Source organism: Balaenoptera physalus (assembly GCF_965194825.1).
Source record: "Balaenoptera physalus genome assembly, chromosome: 9".
Lineage (NCBI taxonomy): Eukaryota > Metazoa > Chordata > Mammalia > Artiodactyla > Balaenopteridae > Balaenoptera > Balaenoptera physalus.
The window spans coordinates 58294326-58311840 of record NC_138888.1 but is presented as its reverse complement, the minus strand read 5'-3'; the positions used below and the strand labels follow the sequence as shown (position 1 = coordinate 58311840).

Sequence of the window (17515 nt, the reverse complement as noted above, 5' to 3'; positions counted from 1 at the left end):
TATTTGCATGTCAAGTAATTACGATTAAACAAAATTTGAAATACAATTCCTCAGTTACATTTAACCACGTTTCAAGAGATCAGCAGCCACATGTGGCTAGTGACTACTGTGTTGAAGAGCAAACAAAATATTTCAGTCATCACAAAAACACAGCACTGGTCTAGGAGATATTTTGATTGTACTGTAAAACACTGCTTAGATCTAGATAGAATATGTTTACACAGCAAAATCTATCTGTCAAGTTTATCACACTGACCACCAAATTAGGGTTTTTCTAAAAAGCTCATAGTTTACATTAGAGTTTATTTACTCTTTGTGTTGTATATTCTACAAGTTTTGGCAAATGTGTGATGACCACAATGACATGTATCTATCATTACAATATCATACAGAAGAGATTCACTGCCCTACAAATCCCCTATGCTCCACCAATTCACCCCTTTCTCCCTTCTCCCCAACCCCTGGTAACCACTTATCTTTTGACTATCTCCAAAGTTTTGCCTTTTACAGAATGTCACATAGTTGGAATCATATAGTGTGTACCCTTTTCAGATTGACTTCTTTCACTTAGCAATAATCATTTAAGGTTCTTCTTTTCATGGCTTGCTGGCTCATTTTCTTTTATCACTGAATAATATTCCATCATATGGATATACCATAGTTTATCCATTTCCCTACTGAAGAATATCTTGTTTGCTTTTGCCAGTTGTCTTTATTTTTTATTTCATTAAATTCTGTTTTTTACTCAAATTATCTCATCCATAAAAATATGCAAGCAAGTCCTATACAGAGAAATGCTGAAAGAATATCACTAAATTTCACACTTTTCATTTTTTTTCTTTTCCAAATTTTCTACAATGAACACATACTGTTTAATCAGAAGAGGTTTTATTTTTTTAACAAATAATACAAATCAGGGCTTCCCTGGTGGCACAGTGGTTAAGAATCCGCCTTCCAATGAAGGGGACATGGGTTCAAGCCCTGGTCCAGGAAGATCCCATATGCCACGGAGTAACTAAGCCCATGCACCACAACTACTGAGCCTGCGCTCTAGAGCCCGCGAGCCACAACTACTGAGCCCATGAGCCACAACTACTGAAGCCAGCGCACCTAGAGCCCATGCTCCGCAACAAGAGAAGCCACAGCAATGAGAAGCCTGCGCACCGCAACGCAACAGTAGCCCCTGCTCGCCACAACTAGAGAAAGCCCGCGCACAGCAACGAAGACCCAATGCAGCCAAAAATAAATAAATAATTTATTTTTTAAATAAATAAATAAAAATAATACAAACCAGATTCTGATTTACCAATTTTTTTAACTTTTTGTCCGCTAAGGACACAAAGCATCACTAACTTAATAAATAAAATAGGTTTTGACAAATTGCCATATTCGGAATGAACACAAATTACATAAACCAAAAAAATCCCTTATCATGTAGACAAATCAGCTGATAACTAATAGTACAAGGACCAATGAATAATTTAAACTTTATTTCCTCTACCAAATCTTATTTTTCAAATGAAAAACCTTTTTTTTATCAAGCACAATGTAACCACATAGGAATCACGCTAACATACACTATTTTCTAAAAAGTCTGATCACTGAAAAACGATTTCAGTAATTTTAATAATATAATTATTATTAGTGCATAATAGCAATAAAATAGGTGTTTTAACAATTTAATCATTTGAGGTAATAAGCAAATCCCTTATCCTAATATCTAACTGAACTACTTAAGAGATGCAATAAGTGCAGAATGTCCACTATATTCTTTCCAAGTAGAAGAGCCATGGATGGCACTTTGAACTAAGCTGGTTAGGGAAAGGAAGAGCAGCTTACAAACAGAAATGAAAAATTTGCTTGAGCATCTATATGGCCAGATTTACGAAATGGAGCAAGTGGGTAAAGTATTACTCTCCAAGTAAGCTTATTTAATTGTATATCAAAAGAAAATTAACATTTTTCAAAGAAAGCAATACTTGTAACTCTTCAAATACACATTTACTATTGTTATGAGATTTATTATGTTTCATGGTAGACTGATAATATGCAAGGAATAATGTTTAGCCTCTTTCCTTATTGGTATAGACAATAAAAATCACATTTATTAGGGGATCTTTCTATTTGGGGGATTTGCAAGACACTTAACTCTCTACACAGAAATTGAATCTCCAGGAATATTATACCACACATCACTTTTTCTGGGTATCAGTTGATACATAAAATGCATAAGCAATGAAGTTATGATAACTAGGTACTCATATAAAACAAGAGACAGGGTTAAAAATACCAAAATAAAGCAAAAAATATATTAGGCTTAATAATAATATAAGTAACAATGAGCTCCTGGTTTGGGTTTTTTTGTTGTTGAAATTATCAAAATACCTGTAAAGTCTATAGTTAACTTATTCTTATTAAAACAATATAACCGTCATGATTAATTTTCCATTGCCTTGAGCAAACTTAAGATTTCAATTTTAACCCTAAGTAGAAAGAATAGCTGAATAAGTGTTTATTGGTCACTGATTCTGACAGCACAATCGACATTCTATATACTGAATTTAGTTATTCTACTATTTTCAAGTTTTAGAGTATTTCTAAATAACAAAACCCTTAAGCAGCTTGTCACAATAAAAAATATGATGATCCTATAAGGATAATCACAGTCATTTCTCTTAAAAAAAATTAAACTAAAATATATTTTACTTTTAAATTTCTTCCTAAAACTATCGTGATAAAACTCCCTTCCCTTTTATGCTTAACATGTGAAGGAGGCTGACTTCTGATAACAAGTATTAGCGATTAAGATGAAAAAGAAGGTATGGCACAAAATTCACACTTGAATGCACCTCTTCTGGTAAAACTGAAAAAGAGAAAAACCTAAAAGACACTTCAAACTTAAAAAGAAGAAAAATATCTCCCTGGACCAGAAATTGAGCCAAAAAAAGTAAAACACCGAGTAGGGCTAAAGTAACAAGCTGAGCTCCAGTTCTAGACAGCAAGGCCAGGAGTCTGGCTCCTGTGAGATAACCTAGATGAAAAGTGCTCTTTGGGGACTTCCCTGGCAGTCCAATGGTTAAGACTTCACGATTCCACCACAGGGGGCGCGGGTTCAATCCTTGGTAGGGGAACTAAGATCCCACATGCTGCGGCATGGCCAAAATGTAAGAAAAAAAAAAAAAGTGCTCCTTGTAAACAATGTGCAAAGCAGAACAAGGCTTAGCTGAGGCCAGAGCCTGGGCATGGGGTTCCCCTGTTTATGAGAAGGGGCTGGAAAGAACTACTACCAAAATGAGACTTGGGGCCACAACTCTATAGCAATCTAAGATGGGGAGGAGGGGGAATGTGGAGGGAAGAAGCTACAAATCAACATCACCATCAGCATAATTAAAATTCTAAATCATATGAAGAAATCTTAAACTAAAAATGACAGTCAACAAAATCAACAATGGAACTTAAGTTCACTCCAGAAGAAGGTAATATGGAACAATGTGATAAAGACTTTCAAATAAATACTATTTATTTATTTGTGATAAAGACTTTCAAATAAATACTATTTCAAATACTATTACAAAGCTCCAAGAGGTAACAAAGCAGTTGCCTTCATTAAAAGAATTTATGAAACAAAACAAAAGAGGGTATATTGGAACATTCTATCCTTTTTGCTCAATTTTTCTGTAAACTTAAGGCTGCTATTTAAAAAGTTTATTAATTAAAAAAAGATGATAAATGATTAAAGGAAAAAAGAATTTTAAATCATTATCAATCAAGGTGATTATTCTCCTACTGCTGATAAATATTTGTAAAGTTAAATGATCATACACTTGTGGTTTAAACAAAAACTACCTAGTAAAATATAAAAAAGATGCCTAACAAATCTTTGTGAAGAAAATGAGTAAGTAATGAAAAGAGGTAATTAATGATCAGTATGAGGTCATTTTCTATCAGCATTAGTTATCAGGTCATAAAATATACATCTCTTTTAACATTCTCATTGGAATCTACTTTATTTTTCAGATACAATAAACGTCCTTGATGTCACTTTATATTTTTAGAGTATTTCAAATGTTATCATCATTATTACTGATTGCGCAAGAAAACAAGTAGTTATAAACAGATTAAAATTTTTAAAGAAGAAACCCATTTCCACCGTGAAACAAATACATCTGCTATAACTGGATGTAACTACAAGGACATCAGGCTTGTCCCAACTCCTTTGTATCTAAAGATTGGGAAACTGCCAGATGTCTTATTATTTAAAACTAATATCTGCGATATGAATAAAAGCTAAAACATATGTGGGGAAAAAAAAATAAAGAGAAGAGCAACAAAATTAAAAGCTGGTTCTCTGAAAACAAACATTCCTCTAACAAAAATTAGAAAGTAGAGGACAGAAATACAGGGGCAACATAACCAAAAGCTAGTGTAAAAAAAAATTGTTTTTTAAATAAGAAAACATTATGAATAACTTTAGAGCAAAAAGCTTGAATACTTGGCTAGTGAAATAGCTAATTTCATAGAAAAATATAATTATCAAATTTGATTTAAGAAGAAATAGAAAATTTGAATAAACCAACAATGACTGGAAAATCTGAATTGCTAATTAATGTCTGCCCTACAAAAAGACACCAGGCAACACAGTTTTAGAAGCATACTTGCTTCAAACTTTCATGAAAGAAATAATCGCTTTCTTATAGAAACCTTTCAAAAAACAGATAAAGAAAGCTCCAGAAGTTTATTTTATGAAGTCAGAATAACCTTAGGTATTAGTATTAAAACAGGGTAATTTACAAATTCTCTACTCAGGCTGGGATTCTAAGAATAGTAGAAGGATTGGAAAACCATGTGATGCACCAGTGACTATCCAATAAAGCCCCAAGAAAAAGAGGAGGCATTCTGCATCTCATAAATTAAACTAAGGCAAATCCATGTATTTCCTTTCTTAATTATAAAGGGAGGCATTTTAAAACTTAGAGTTGTATCTACACCTCTACTGTATAAACAGCATACATTATACACTGTAGTAAACATGGTATCCAAACAAAAACTATACTCAATTTAGGGAATGTCTTCCTGTGAGATAACAAGCAATTTTAGATTAGCACATGAAATGGTGTGCATATTGAAAACAAAGAATAATGAAGTATGATAAAAGAAAATGTTAACTGAGTAATTCTGAAAAAAGTTTTGAATTAACAGTCCCTATGGAACTCAGTGTCAGAATAATTACATAAAGCAGAGTATGTTATTTATAACATTGTAAATTATTCTTAGTTTGGTTTGTGGCATAAAAAATTATTAAGTATTCATACATTCCAAAATAAAGTCTTAAACAACAAAAGAAAATGACCGTGAAAATTAGGACAGCATTTATTTAGCATTTATTTATCTCTCAAGAAAAATGTGCTATGCAAATTGTTGTTGCACTGCAGAGAATGAGATAAACTATATTTTCAGAAAAACTAATGTTCATTATTTACAAGTAATTAATCTAACACAACAACTTAACAAAGCTAAAACCAAGGTCACTTACCACTTTGTTAAAACTACTTGGAATGTAAATACTATTTATTCCTCACATACTATAATTAATTAGATGTATAGTAAGTAAGGTTAAAGCTAGGTACCATTGTATATTTAAAAGCTTACTTTACATTTTCATGCACACGGCAAATTGATAGCTTCCTTGATTCTTAAAAACAAAATATGCTGATTTTTAATTGCCTTAGTGAAAACAAATTTACAGCCATCATATGTATGTATGTACGTATGTGCACATGTACATATAAAGCTGAACAAATAATGTATTAAATTTTAAATATTTTAAAAATGCTTACAGCAATTTCTAAATCTAATAGGCATACTTATATATGTTTATCAACTGGATAAACATTATCCAGAATGTTTTTTACTCATCTCAAACACTATTAAAACACAGAAATTTATTCTTTATTCTAATAAACTGTATTTATCTTATTTCTTTCCCATATCGACACATTACAGATATTTCTCAACTTATAAAATCCATATGCTCTTCCAAATTAGTCATAACATTCATTATATCAAACATAATTTTCATGCCCATTCTCCTTTTAAATATATGTATGAAAATTCCAAGAGGAGACTTAAGAAAGCAAGATAATGGGAGTGGGTTGATTGAACTTTGTTACCTTTCCTTTTTGTCTCCCAAAACCTAAGAGTACTTGACACACAGCTGAGAATGAATGAATAAACGAGTGAATGGACAGCGCCAAACAGAGAAGAATAAGACTACATGTACGAAATTTGGTAAAAGGTCTTACTCCTTGAACAACCATTCCAACTATAAGCAAAATAGTTTGGAATCTGTTACTGCCACCAAATTGGAAACAAGCAAGTATTTTTAAGTCCTCATTGTGAGTTTAAGTTAACATATTAATAATACCTTTTCGGGACTTCCCAGGTGGCGCAGTGGTTAACAATCTGCCTGCCAAGGCAGGGGACACGGGTTCGAGCCCTGGTCCGCAAAGATCCCACATGCCCCAGAGCAACTAAGCCCGTGCGCCACAACTACTGAGTCTGCTCTCTAGAGCCCGCGAGCTGCAACTACTGAGCCCGCATGCCACAAATACTGAAGCCCGCACGCCTAGAGCCCTGCTCTGCAACTAGAGAAGCCACCGCAATGAGAAGCCCTCACACTGCAACGAAGAGTAGCTCCTGCTCACTGCAACTAGAGAAAGCTGCTGAACTAGATCTTCTATCTATAATTAACAGTGTTCCTGGTTACAAGTATATGAACTTATATTTATCTATTTTATCATGTCATATTCAGCTCATCATTCTAACAATTTGAGCCACAAAGAAGGAGATAAAAGCGACATTCAAACAAGATTAATAAAAAAATACAGCCAGTGCTTTCCCAATATAGACCATAAAACTTAAGAGACCTGTTACAGCAGGTAACACTTCAACCATCTTGACCTTTCCTAAATTTTACATTCAGCTAAAAGTAGAACATGAATTTTCCTCCTGAAAATTTCATCCCTTAAAAAGTAAAAGTAGGAATGAATAACCTAAAATGGCAGACAATGTGGAAGTAATAAGAACCTTGGGAGAAAATGGCTAGATCACTTTAGAGTATGCAATATGGACATATTCAAATATGTACCTACAAATTAAATACAAAGATACATCTGATCCAAATAACATTCTGACTAAAACCAGTGAGACTAAAAAGAAAAAAGTTCAAAAAAGATGGGAGGTTCAATCATGTCTTTGGAATCACCTTTCTAAGCATAATACCAAAAAAAGATTCCTAAATGAAAAGATGAATAGACTTGCCTATTTGTACACTCAAAACATCACAAAAAAAATCTTTTAATCTCATTATAAATTCTCTTATAAATTATAAAGAGTAATTGAACTTCATCAAATGAAAAATTGGCAATTCTCACTAGAAAGCAGTAAGCGGCCTATAAATATATGGGGAAAAAAATCTTTAACCTCGGTAGTAATAAGAAATGTAATTAAAACAGTGAGATATAATTACCTCCTTAATAAACAGGGTTGGCAAGGATGTAAGTACAAGGATACTCTTATACACTATAGGCAGAAATGTACACTGGTAGATTCTTTCAGGAAAGAATTTTGTCAGTACTTTTGGATGCAAAATTTTCAGTACTAGTAATATATTCAAGGGAAAAATATGTATTAGCAAATATTTAGCATAAGAGTTTTTATTGCAATGTTATTTATAATAGGGAAAAGCTAGATTTAACTTAAATCTTCAATAGCAGAGTATTAATTTAATAAACTAGGATATGATAAATGTATACTATGCAGCCATTAAAAGTTATTATACATTAACCAAATCACCATGTTATATATCTGAAACTAATCACATTGTAAATCAACTATACTTCAACTAAAAAAAAATATAATAGATAATATATTGCATGTTTTATTGTCATAAAAACATGCATAGAAGTGTTAAGTAACAAAAAAGCATTACATATACTATAAGACCCATTTTCTTAAGTATTCATATTTTTAAAAATATATACTCTAAAATATTTGCAGTGGCCAACACTAGAAAGTAGTGAGAATCTTACAGATGATTTCGTTCCTATATTTTATGTTCTAAATTTTCTACACTGATACTTTGTTTTAAATTAGAAAAAAAAAGTTGTGCAAAGAACAGTTGGCATTAAAAAATGAAATGGCATAAAAGACTAGAATTTCCACCACAATCCTGAAAAAAACAAGAGAAAAAATTGGATTTTAATAAAACACTATGGCTACGCAGTAACTATAAACTGAAAAATATTAGAGGGACATGAGAGACAATATGGTAGCAAAATCACAATAAAAACTAACATAATTACATATATGTTTTTAAAACCTATTATAGTAGTGTCTATAAGGTTAAACCTCTAAAAATATCTAGGCACGTAAAAACGAGAGAAATAACAAAGAGAGTTCTTTTACCAAGCTTGAAGCAAGGAAATAAAACCAGGACATATGTTCTTCCCTGGGGAAGATGGGAGAAGCAAGTCCATTCTCACTTTGCATGCATCTTCTCCTACAGAGAATATTAGCTTAAGACAGGAAAGAGCAGAACAAATACCATAAATATTGAATGCTACCCATGGAGAAATATTGAGTTCTACCTTATGGAGAAAGTAGTAAGGAATCACCTAACTTCTTCAAATAAATAAGTTCAGGTGTTCAGACCTTGATGAATCATATGCCAAGGTTCAAGAACTGCTTACAGAGTTGAGGTCAGAGTCATTGCTATCTCTGAGAAATAACAAAGGAAAACAGAAGTGCCAGATGAAGGCAAAATTCCCCAATTTAAAAAAGAAATGATAAAAATGATGGGTTGTGAAAATTATTTAACCTAAATATCAACACGTGGAAATGTAACAGAAGAACAGAATTCACAAGTAAAATCATGGCAAAATAGTCTTAATTCTTTTTCTTATGAGATTATTAGGTTACTTGTTCTTAGATTGGATAAGCAACTGAAAGTTTGATATCTTTGAAGACGAGATGATGAAAGCATTCTACAGGTCAATACTGTTAGATCTATGGAGCACTGAAGAACTGTACACAGATTGTGTTGATATAATGGATTAATGTAGAGGAAAACTGAAGGAGTTTTACACTTAAAAAAAAAAAGCTAAGGAAGGGAAAAATTTAACTGCCATCACATGTCTAAAACACAGTCATACAAAAGAGTAGACATCTACAACTTTACTGCCCCTGTACAGATACAAGATTAAATGGCAGACATAATAGGAGCAGTTATCAGTCATTAAAACAAGTAAGTTACATGAGGACTACTCAAGCAAGGGATAAGATGCCTTTTGAAAAAAAGAAACTCTCCATTAGAGTAAGCAGCCCTTATTATATGGGCACCAACTTGGATAGAATGCTAGACACACAAATAATACATTGGGTGGGGGAATTCTATGATTCTAAATATTCTCTAAGTATAATTTTACCCAATGGTAGCTCTCTATTCAGACTCTGGGCAGGGGAAGGGCTCTTCTGATTATTTGGTGGAAAGACGACAGAAAAAGCAGCACATATTTTGTCTTCACAGTTGAAGAGACATTATTTTAATGTCAACCTGGTTAATGTTGGTGTCCTTACATTTTAGCAGGGCTAAGACTACCAGAAAGAATGTACAATACCTAATAGATATAAAACCTTTTCATGAAACATTAATGTTAATAATTCAGCATGATAATATTAGATTTCCTACTCTGGGTACCAAAAACATCACGACAGCCTCCTTATCAAACTGTAGTATATACATTAAATCAGTGATTCTCAAAGTCTGGTCTAGAATCTCCAGGATCCTTTCAGGAGGTCCATGAAGCCAAAACTATTTTCATAATAACACTAAAATAGTAATCGCCTCGTTCATCCTCATCCTCCCACGAGTATAAAGTGAGTGGAGATTTCCAGAGGTTACATAATGTAGAGAATTATGAAGAATGCAGAACAGACTGCATGCAGAAACACATATGGGAATCTAGCTGTCTTATATTAAGCTAGACATTGAATTGATTTGAAAAAATGTCATACAATGCCATTCTTCATACTATATTTTTTATTTTAGAAAAGTTACTTTTCATAAAAATGGTACTTATATTAATGTAACAGATTTAGTGTTACTAGTATTAATGTAATAGATTTAGTTACTTATATTAATGCAATAGATTTAGTATTATTTTATATATTTAGTATTATTTTAATAAATACAATATTTAATAATATATTAAAATTTGTTTTAATTTTTAATACAGTAAATATCAATAGAACATATTGATAAACAACATAAGAAAAACTCTATGAGATCCTCTGTAATTTTTAAGAGCATAAAGGAGTTTTGAGAACAAAGTTTGGGAACTACTGTATTAAACCATGCTAATTACATCAAAATTTCAAAGGCTGTTGGAATCATCTATAATGCAAATAAGTACTAAAAAAATAGTCTTCCCTCAGAAGACATTCTAACCAAGTAAGTCCTAATTTTTAGGATCAGGCACATATCTGGAACAGGGCTAGGTTCAGGACTGAACTCACATGGGTCAATAACACCATCTGCATAGAGTCAAGAAATAATGCTAATAGCAAATGTAAAATTAGAAATATTATAAAGAATGAACCCCAGCTGTACAACCATGAACTATGATAATATCAATAACTCAAAATTCACTTTTCCAAAGAACTTGTTACACAACTCTATCAATATTTACATCAATATTAATAACTGCTAATAGCATTTAATATTGAAATAATACCAAGAGATATGTATATTCCATCTCCAATATTCCCAAGTATTTTTCTATTAACACCTTTTCTATTTTACCAAAGACTTTTAAAATCAGAACTCACTTCAAAAACTGAATTCAAAAGATTTTCCTTAGAATAGTGAGACTTAAAAAAGCAAAAGAGAAAAAAAAAAAATAGCAGTAAAAATAATAATTCTCTGAATTAAGACCCAGCCTCCAAGGATCATTTTATTAATTACTTGAAACATCTATATATAACAAGGCATAGATAAAAATTTATTTACTGATCTATCAGGTATACACTCTAATAAAACTTTGATATATGGAAATAGCTAATTCTCTAAATTAATTCTCCTCTGGCGGGGGGGGGAAGCTAGATTTTTTTCTACATTCCTGATACTCCATGTGATTTTAAAATTCTTAATTTCAGTAATAACAACAATAACAAAAATAATCACAGCTACCATGTAATGAGTACTTATTAAATGCCACTTATCATCTCACACATGGTATCTCATTTAAGGCTTATACCAATTCTATAATCTACACATCCTTTTTATCCTGAGAGAACCCAGCAAAAAAAGTCTCTAGGGGATTCAATTACCTGAACTCTCACTACCAAAATGTGGGAAAGACTTCTGATTTCAGTCTCTGCCCTTTCTACAACAATATGCCACCTCTCTTAATCCTTCATCAAATATGTTATTCATCCAGTATTAAAACTGGGCTGACATTATTTTAAATTTATATCAGATAATGAATATAATGCCAGTAATTGAGAGCAAAACTGAACTTTTCATGTGACGTTAAGAGTAATTCATCATTTTGAATAACATAACCAAATGGTGGCATAGAAAGGAATTAAAATAATGTTTCCTTTGTGTGATATAAAAAACTTATAAAGACACAATTCTTTATTGAACAAGTAGTATAAAACAGTCCAATTACTTCTAGATCAGTCTGTTTTTCAAAGCTTACTCTTTCAATCATAGAAACTAGTCAAAAATATTTTTCTAAATCAGTAAGTCATTCAGTATATAGATAAAATTTCTAATGTTTTGAAGTTTATTATATTTTCATCAAAGAACTCATAGAAATATATAATGCTATACAAATGTAAACAGTTATTACTAGATTAACCATATAATTTATCATTCAAACCTATATACTTTTTGAAGAAGAGACACTACTAATTATTACAATGTAACAACAGGTTTAACCAGAACTGTCCCAGTAACCGGGACTTGTGGACACCCTAACTATTGCCCTAGACTCTTCTGCTATTCATTACACCCACAGTCCTCCTACAACTACGTAGTGGAAAGATACGCATGCCTACTATGTAAAACCATTTGGCTACACATTTGACCACTGTAGCACAATATTAAAGAAATACTTTCTTTGCCAGCCACCCATATTTTAAAAGGCTATTTCATTAAGATAATTCACATTAAGATAAAACTGCAATAACTTCAACTATACCTCATCCTGAAGTTCATCACCACTTTTAACAGAAGCAAGCATATCATATAAAGTACAGCAAAGATCTTCTATTCTTGTTGCTTCAGCCATTTCATTTAAAGTTGCATTTAAGTACTTCTCAACTTCACACCACAAAAAGGAGTCGTTTGCTTTTTCCGCAGGCTTGAGGTCCGGGGTGGAATGCTCCTGAAAATGGTCAGTCAGAAACTTCTTGTAATCCAAACTTATAGTTTTCTGGGATTCACCATTTATTGGCAGCTCGTCAAAGTAGTCCAAATCATGCATGTCAAATGAAAATGCTAAATTTTTACCAAATAAAACTCTATCACCATATTCATCTGTTGTCATCTGGACGAGAGCAGTAAGACTGTCTTTACAAAAACGAGAAGTAATTCGATTAGTAGCATTACAAGCTGCAGTGGCAGATGATGAGGGAAAGGGACCAAACATCTGTTTGATAGCCTTTGTCTCCTTGTGACCAACAGAGTCCTTCAAGTGAAATGTCTTGAAGAGAAATGCAGCCGCACTTTCAACTGCTTCTTTCCCATTATCCGTTCCAACTATTCAGACAAAGGAAACAGCATTAGCTCAAATGGATCATGGTTGAAGTTTCCATTTTCAAAGAACTACTACAAATCTTCCTCTGAGTAAATCCAACAGTGAAAACAGACTGACATTCTGCTATAGATAGATAAAGATAACCAATTCAGGAACAGGAAAATCCCTTTAAGTCCATTCCCAAATTCCCAAAGAATTGTATTAGGTAAATAACCCATTATCAGTGTTATATCAAAGTAATTACCTACAACAACCCCTTACCTCTTTCTAAAAACAATTTGAAGCATTAGCTAAATCTTACTTAAAACCAAATTTTAAAAACTGATTTGATGAGCTAGTTAAATAAGTAAGGTGCAAAAAAAGTCTGAATTATAGACTTTTGGAGCTGGAAGGAAGCCTCACAAATCCATAACTTTCTTTCCACGTACTATACATCTGAGATGGCAAGAAATAAATTTACATAGTTTTCATTCAAAAATATTTAATATGCAAATCAACTACACTTCAATAAAAAAAGTTTTAAAAACATTTAATACCTTTTCTACAAGGGTAGAAAGGTCAAGGATGAACATAAAAAGAATCTTTTAAAATAAAGTCAGCCATATTACACATTTTCTTTTAAATTCTGCTCTTGAGAAGAGGCCAGAAGTAAATTCTTACTAAAGTAAGAGGAAGTAAAAAGGAGCATCCCCTAATTTCTTTAAGGCATTAATATCTCATATCTGATTCTCTCAAATAAAATAAGAACCTGTAACTGTGTCATAGAATTCAAAGAAATTCTAAGAGCAGAAAAAAGGAACTTCAATCTTGAAAAGGCCCCAAAAGTCAATGGGACTTACCTAAAGTAATATTGGTGAAGTTAATAATAATATAATTAATACCATCATCTTCCTGAAACCATGGCTCCAATCACATTAATCACAAATCTTGAGCAGCTTATGATACAGCTCAGAAATTCAACCCAAACTCCTATACTTTGTTTTCAAGTCATGCCAGGAACTGACCCCATTCTTTTTTTCCAGCTTTACTGGCTATTATACATTTCCTGCTCCAGCCAACAAGAATTTCTTAACATCCAAAACCCAGGTCCTGTTCTATTCTATGCCTATTTCCTATGCCTTTATTTTAATCTTCCCCAAGGCCTCTGATTATTCAAATACTACCCATGTTTCAGAATCCAGCTCAATTGCCTCTTTCAAAGTGAGGATAATACTGTGAACATTGCTGTATTCCCTCACTGTTACCTAGCCAAAAATAGGTGTCTCAGCAGAGATTTAAACTGTTGAATTGAAGTGAATCCAGGCCTCAATGACACCAAACTAGTGTTACTACATTATACCACATTGCCTGAGTAACTTTTTATTGTTACTTTTTATTGTTTTATTTTATTTGATGTTTACAAATGTGTGTAGAAGACTAAGTTTATGTAAGTGAAGATAAGCAATTTTACAATGTATGTCCATTATTTAATTCTTTAAGTATGAAGTCTACTTTTACGATTATAAAGAATTTATAAAACACCATCTGACATATAATTATTCTTTTAGTATTCAGGAGAATACATGACAAAAATCTTCTAGAAATTAAATAATGCTTTTGAACTAATTAATTGAATAGGATTTGTGTATATTTTACTTATTCAGTCTATATATGAGGTTTGGAAAACTTAGGTTTTGGATAACTTAGGGATTGTGATAACTCTACAGATAATTCAACAGGTTTGGGACTACCGAAGTCTGACGGAAACTGGAATTCACATTTACAAATTCGTTCTTTATCTAACATTGTAAATGTTACTCTTTGGTAAAGAGAGTATCATTTTGCATCTTGGGATTTTCCTTAAACAACTTACTAAAAACTTTTACATTAAATTATCTCAATTCTTCCTAACAAAATTATCTCCATCTTTTAGATGCTAAAATGGAGACTCAGAATTAAATTTGGGAGAGATCAAACAGCTATTTAGTTATTAAACAAGATTCAAAGAAATCTTCTAACTCCTAAAAAAAGTTCTTTCTACTACACTACACTTCTAGAAAGTAGATTTATCTCTAATTCTCATTTAATAAACAAACAAATAATCACCACCGTAGGAAATAAATAAATTTGAGAATAGTAAATTTATTACCAAAAGTGGAATTAACTTAAATACCTATCATTAGGTCACCAGTTAAATTATGTTACAGCCATACATTACATTCATTAAACATAATACAGTGGATCCATATATCTTGCCGTAAAATAACCTCCACAATACATTAAGTGAGAAAAAAAAAAGTGAGTTATGAGTTCACTTTTAAAGAAAAAAAATAACTGCAGATTCATAAAACATCTACAAAGATCAAAACCAATTTTCTCAAGGATTCAAATTTTTAATTTGAGCCCTTTTGTAATCTACAAAATTTCAAAAATAACAAATACTTTAAACTCTTAAGCCTAGTTCGGTAAGGGTGGTTCATACATGTTAATATCCTTGCCTAACTACTAATTCTTCTGCACAACCTACTCCACCCCATCTGTGAGTTGGGCTGCTAAGAACGGACACGTGTCCACACCACAAAGGGGTTTCTCAAAACTGAATCTCTGTAGCGTGCTACTTGAGAGTCTGGGAGTTCCAGTTTTTGAGAAGCATTAGCAAACAGCATTTGTTGCCATGGCTGGCTCTCCAACAAAGAAAGAGACGATCACATTTTGAAACTTAACGGCAAAGTGACGACTTCGATGGCGCCGCATAATGGCGATCGCACACGCGTCTTCCAGCCTGGAGCCAAGACATGGTTGCGGCGTGCCATCCGCACGCGATGACGTATCACCATAGGGGAGCGGCTGTCAGAGGACCCCCGATAAGAAGGCAGCTCAGGATGGAGCAGAGAACTGTGGGCCCAAGGAGGGCAGCGACAAAGGCGACCCCCCCCAATTTGCTAGTACAGCTCCCCCATCAAGCGGTCTTTTGCTAACTGAAATATGTGAGGGGTGTCTGTAAAACAGAGAAAAGATCTGAAGGGAATGAATGCAATCACATGTCTGACTTGTCAAAGGTCTGGCAGGCCCCACCCTCCTCTCAACAAAATGGAATCAAAAGGGAAATCTACAGGAACCTAAACGCTTCTCTGCTGCTCCCCTTCTCCACAAGCCGGCTGAACCAGCACACAAATTACTGACCACATTGAAAGGGGGGAGGGGGGGCGCTGGGAAAATGTGCGTGGTACACTTCCAGAGTAGAAATTTAGAATAAGTAGCCGTGTTCTTGCTTTCTCACACACTATATCCAAAAATGGAACTTGTTAGATTAACCATGATCTTGTTCACAAATAACCTCTTTCCCCTCGCCCATTTCCCTTTACATTTTAAGTACAATTTAGTAACAAGTAATCTTTTAAATGATTATTAGGCTGAAACTCTTTGGTCAATTACACCACTGACAGTGCTAATCTTTCTGAGAGGAACAGGGATTTTAGGAAATTAGTTTTGTCCTCAAAATAAAGATCTCCAACTTAAGATCTCCAAACCTTTATGGAAGCTAGTCTAGTTACCTACCACTTGAACATCTAATTTTCTATACATAAAACACTGGTGCTGTAGCCCAGAAAACTGGCTCTATGCACCTAGCACTGCAACTGCAATACATTTAAAGAGATGTGCTTAAAAGGTCACTAGAATACTTTTTATTAATAATAAATTATTATTGCCCTGCCTGCTTTACAGTTATATTGAGAGCAAATGAGGTGTATGTGAAATGTAAAAGTGTAAAGATATAATTAGTAACTGATTACTGTAACATAAAACAAATTTGTAAAATTAGAGTTGAGTGATGACAATCAAATCATCCTCAACACACAATTTACTTATATATTTTTCTTTTGATTGCAAAATATTAAGAATTAAAAGGTTGTAAATTATAACTTTTTAGTTGCCTACCTTCATAGTTGAGGAATTCTTTAAAAAGGATGAGTAGGAAATTTTAATTGAAAAATGAATAAAAATATCCATCAACTGTTTACATCCTTAATTGCTAAATATTCAATTAAGAAGTTGTCAACAAATGAGTTCCTTGACTAAGTAATTCTTCAATGTGTAGGAGGACGTATTTTACAAATTTATTTTTTCATGTTATGGCCAAACTTTAAATGTCCATTTTACCCCTGACATTTGATCTGTAACTGTAAATACCAATATATTATAACCCTGCATCACATTATTAACTTAAGCTCATTCCCTTTGTTAAAAATACCAGCAAGGAAGAAAAGCTATAAAAGAGGAAATTGACAGTAACACAATAATAGTGGGGGACTTTAACACCTCACTTACACCAATGGACAGATCATCCAAAATGAAAATAAATAAGGAAACAGAAGCTTTAAATGACACAATAGACCAGATAGATTTAATTGATATTTACAGGACATTCCATCCCAAAACAGCAGTTTACACTTTCTTCTCAAGTGCGCAAGGAACATTCTCCAGGATAGATCACATCTTGGGTCACAAATCAAGCCTCAGTAAATTTAAGAAAATTGAAATCATATCAAGCATCTTTTCTGACCACAATGCTATGAGATTAGAAATGAATTACAGGGAAAAAAACGTGAAAAGCACAAACACATGGAGGCTAAACAATATGTTACTAAATAACCAAGAGATCACTGAAGAAATCAAAGAGGAAACCAAAAAATACCTAGAGACAAATGACA

The 17515-nt window shown here is 32.8% G+C and overlaps 1 protein-coding gene across 3 annotated transcripts in view; it reads right to left on the bottom strand.

The window, feature by feature from the left end:
• Nucleotides 1-17515, bottom strand: part of ASCC3 (activating signal cointegrator 1 complex subunit 3) — a 335131-nt gene that overhangs the window by 279782 nt on the left and 37834 nt on the right. For 2 of the 3 annotated variants that reach the window (XM_082475077.1, XM_082475079.1), the window contains exon 4: nt 12267-12826. The exons of the other annotated variant lie outside the window; for it this stretch is intronic. In XM_082475077.1, coding sequence (XP_082331203.1) covers nt 12267-12826 — 560 coding nt within the window. The remainder of the gene's footprint in view (nt 1-12266; nt 12827-17515) is intronic. 3 annotated transcript variants of the gene reach the window in all.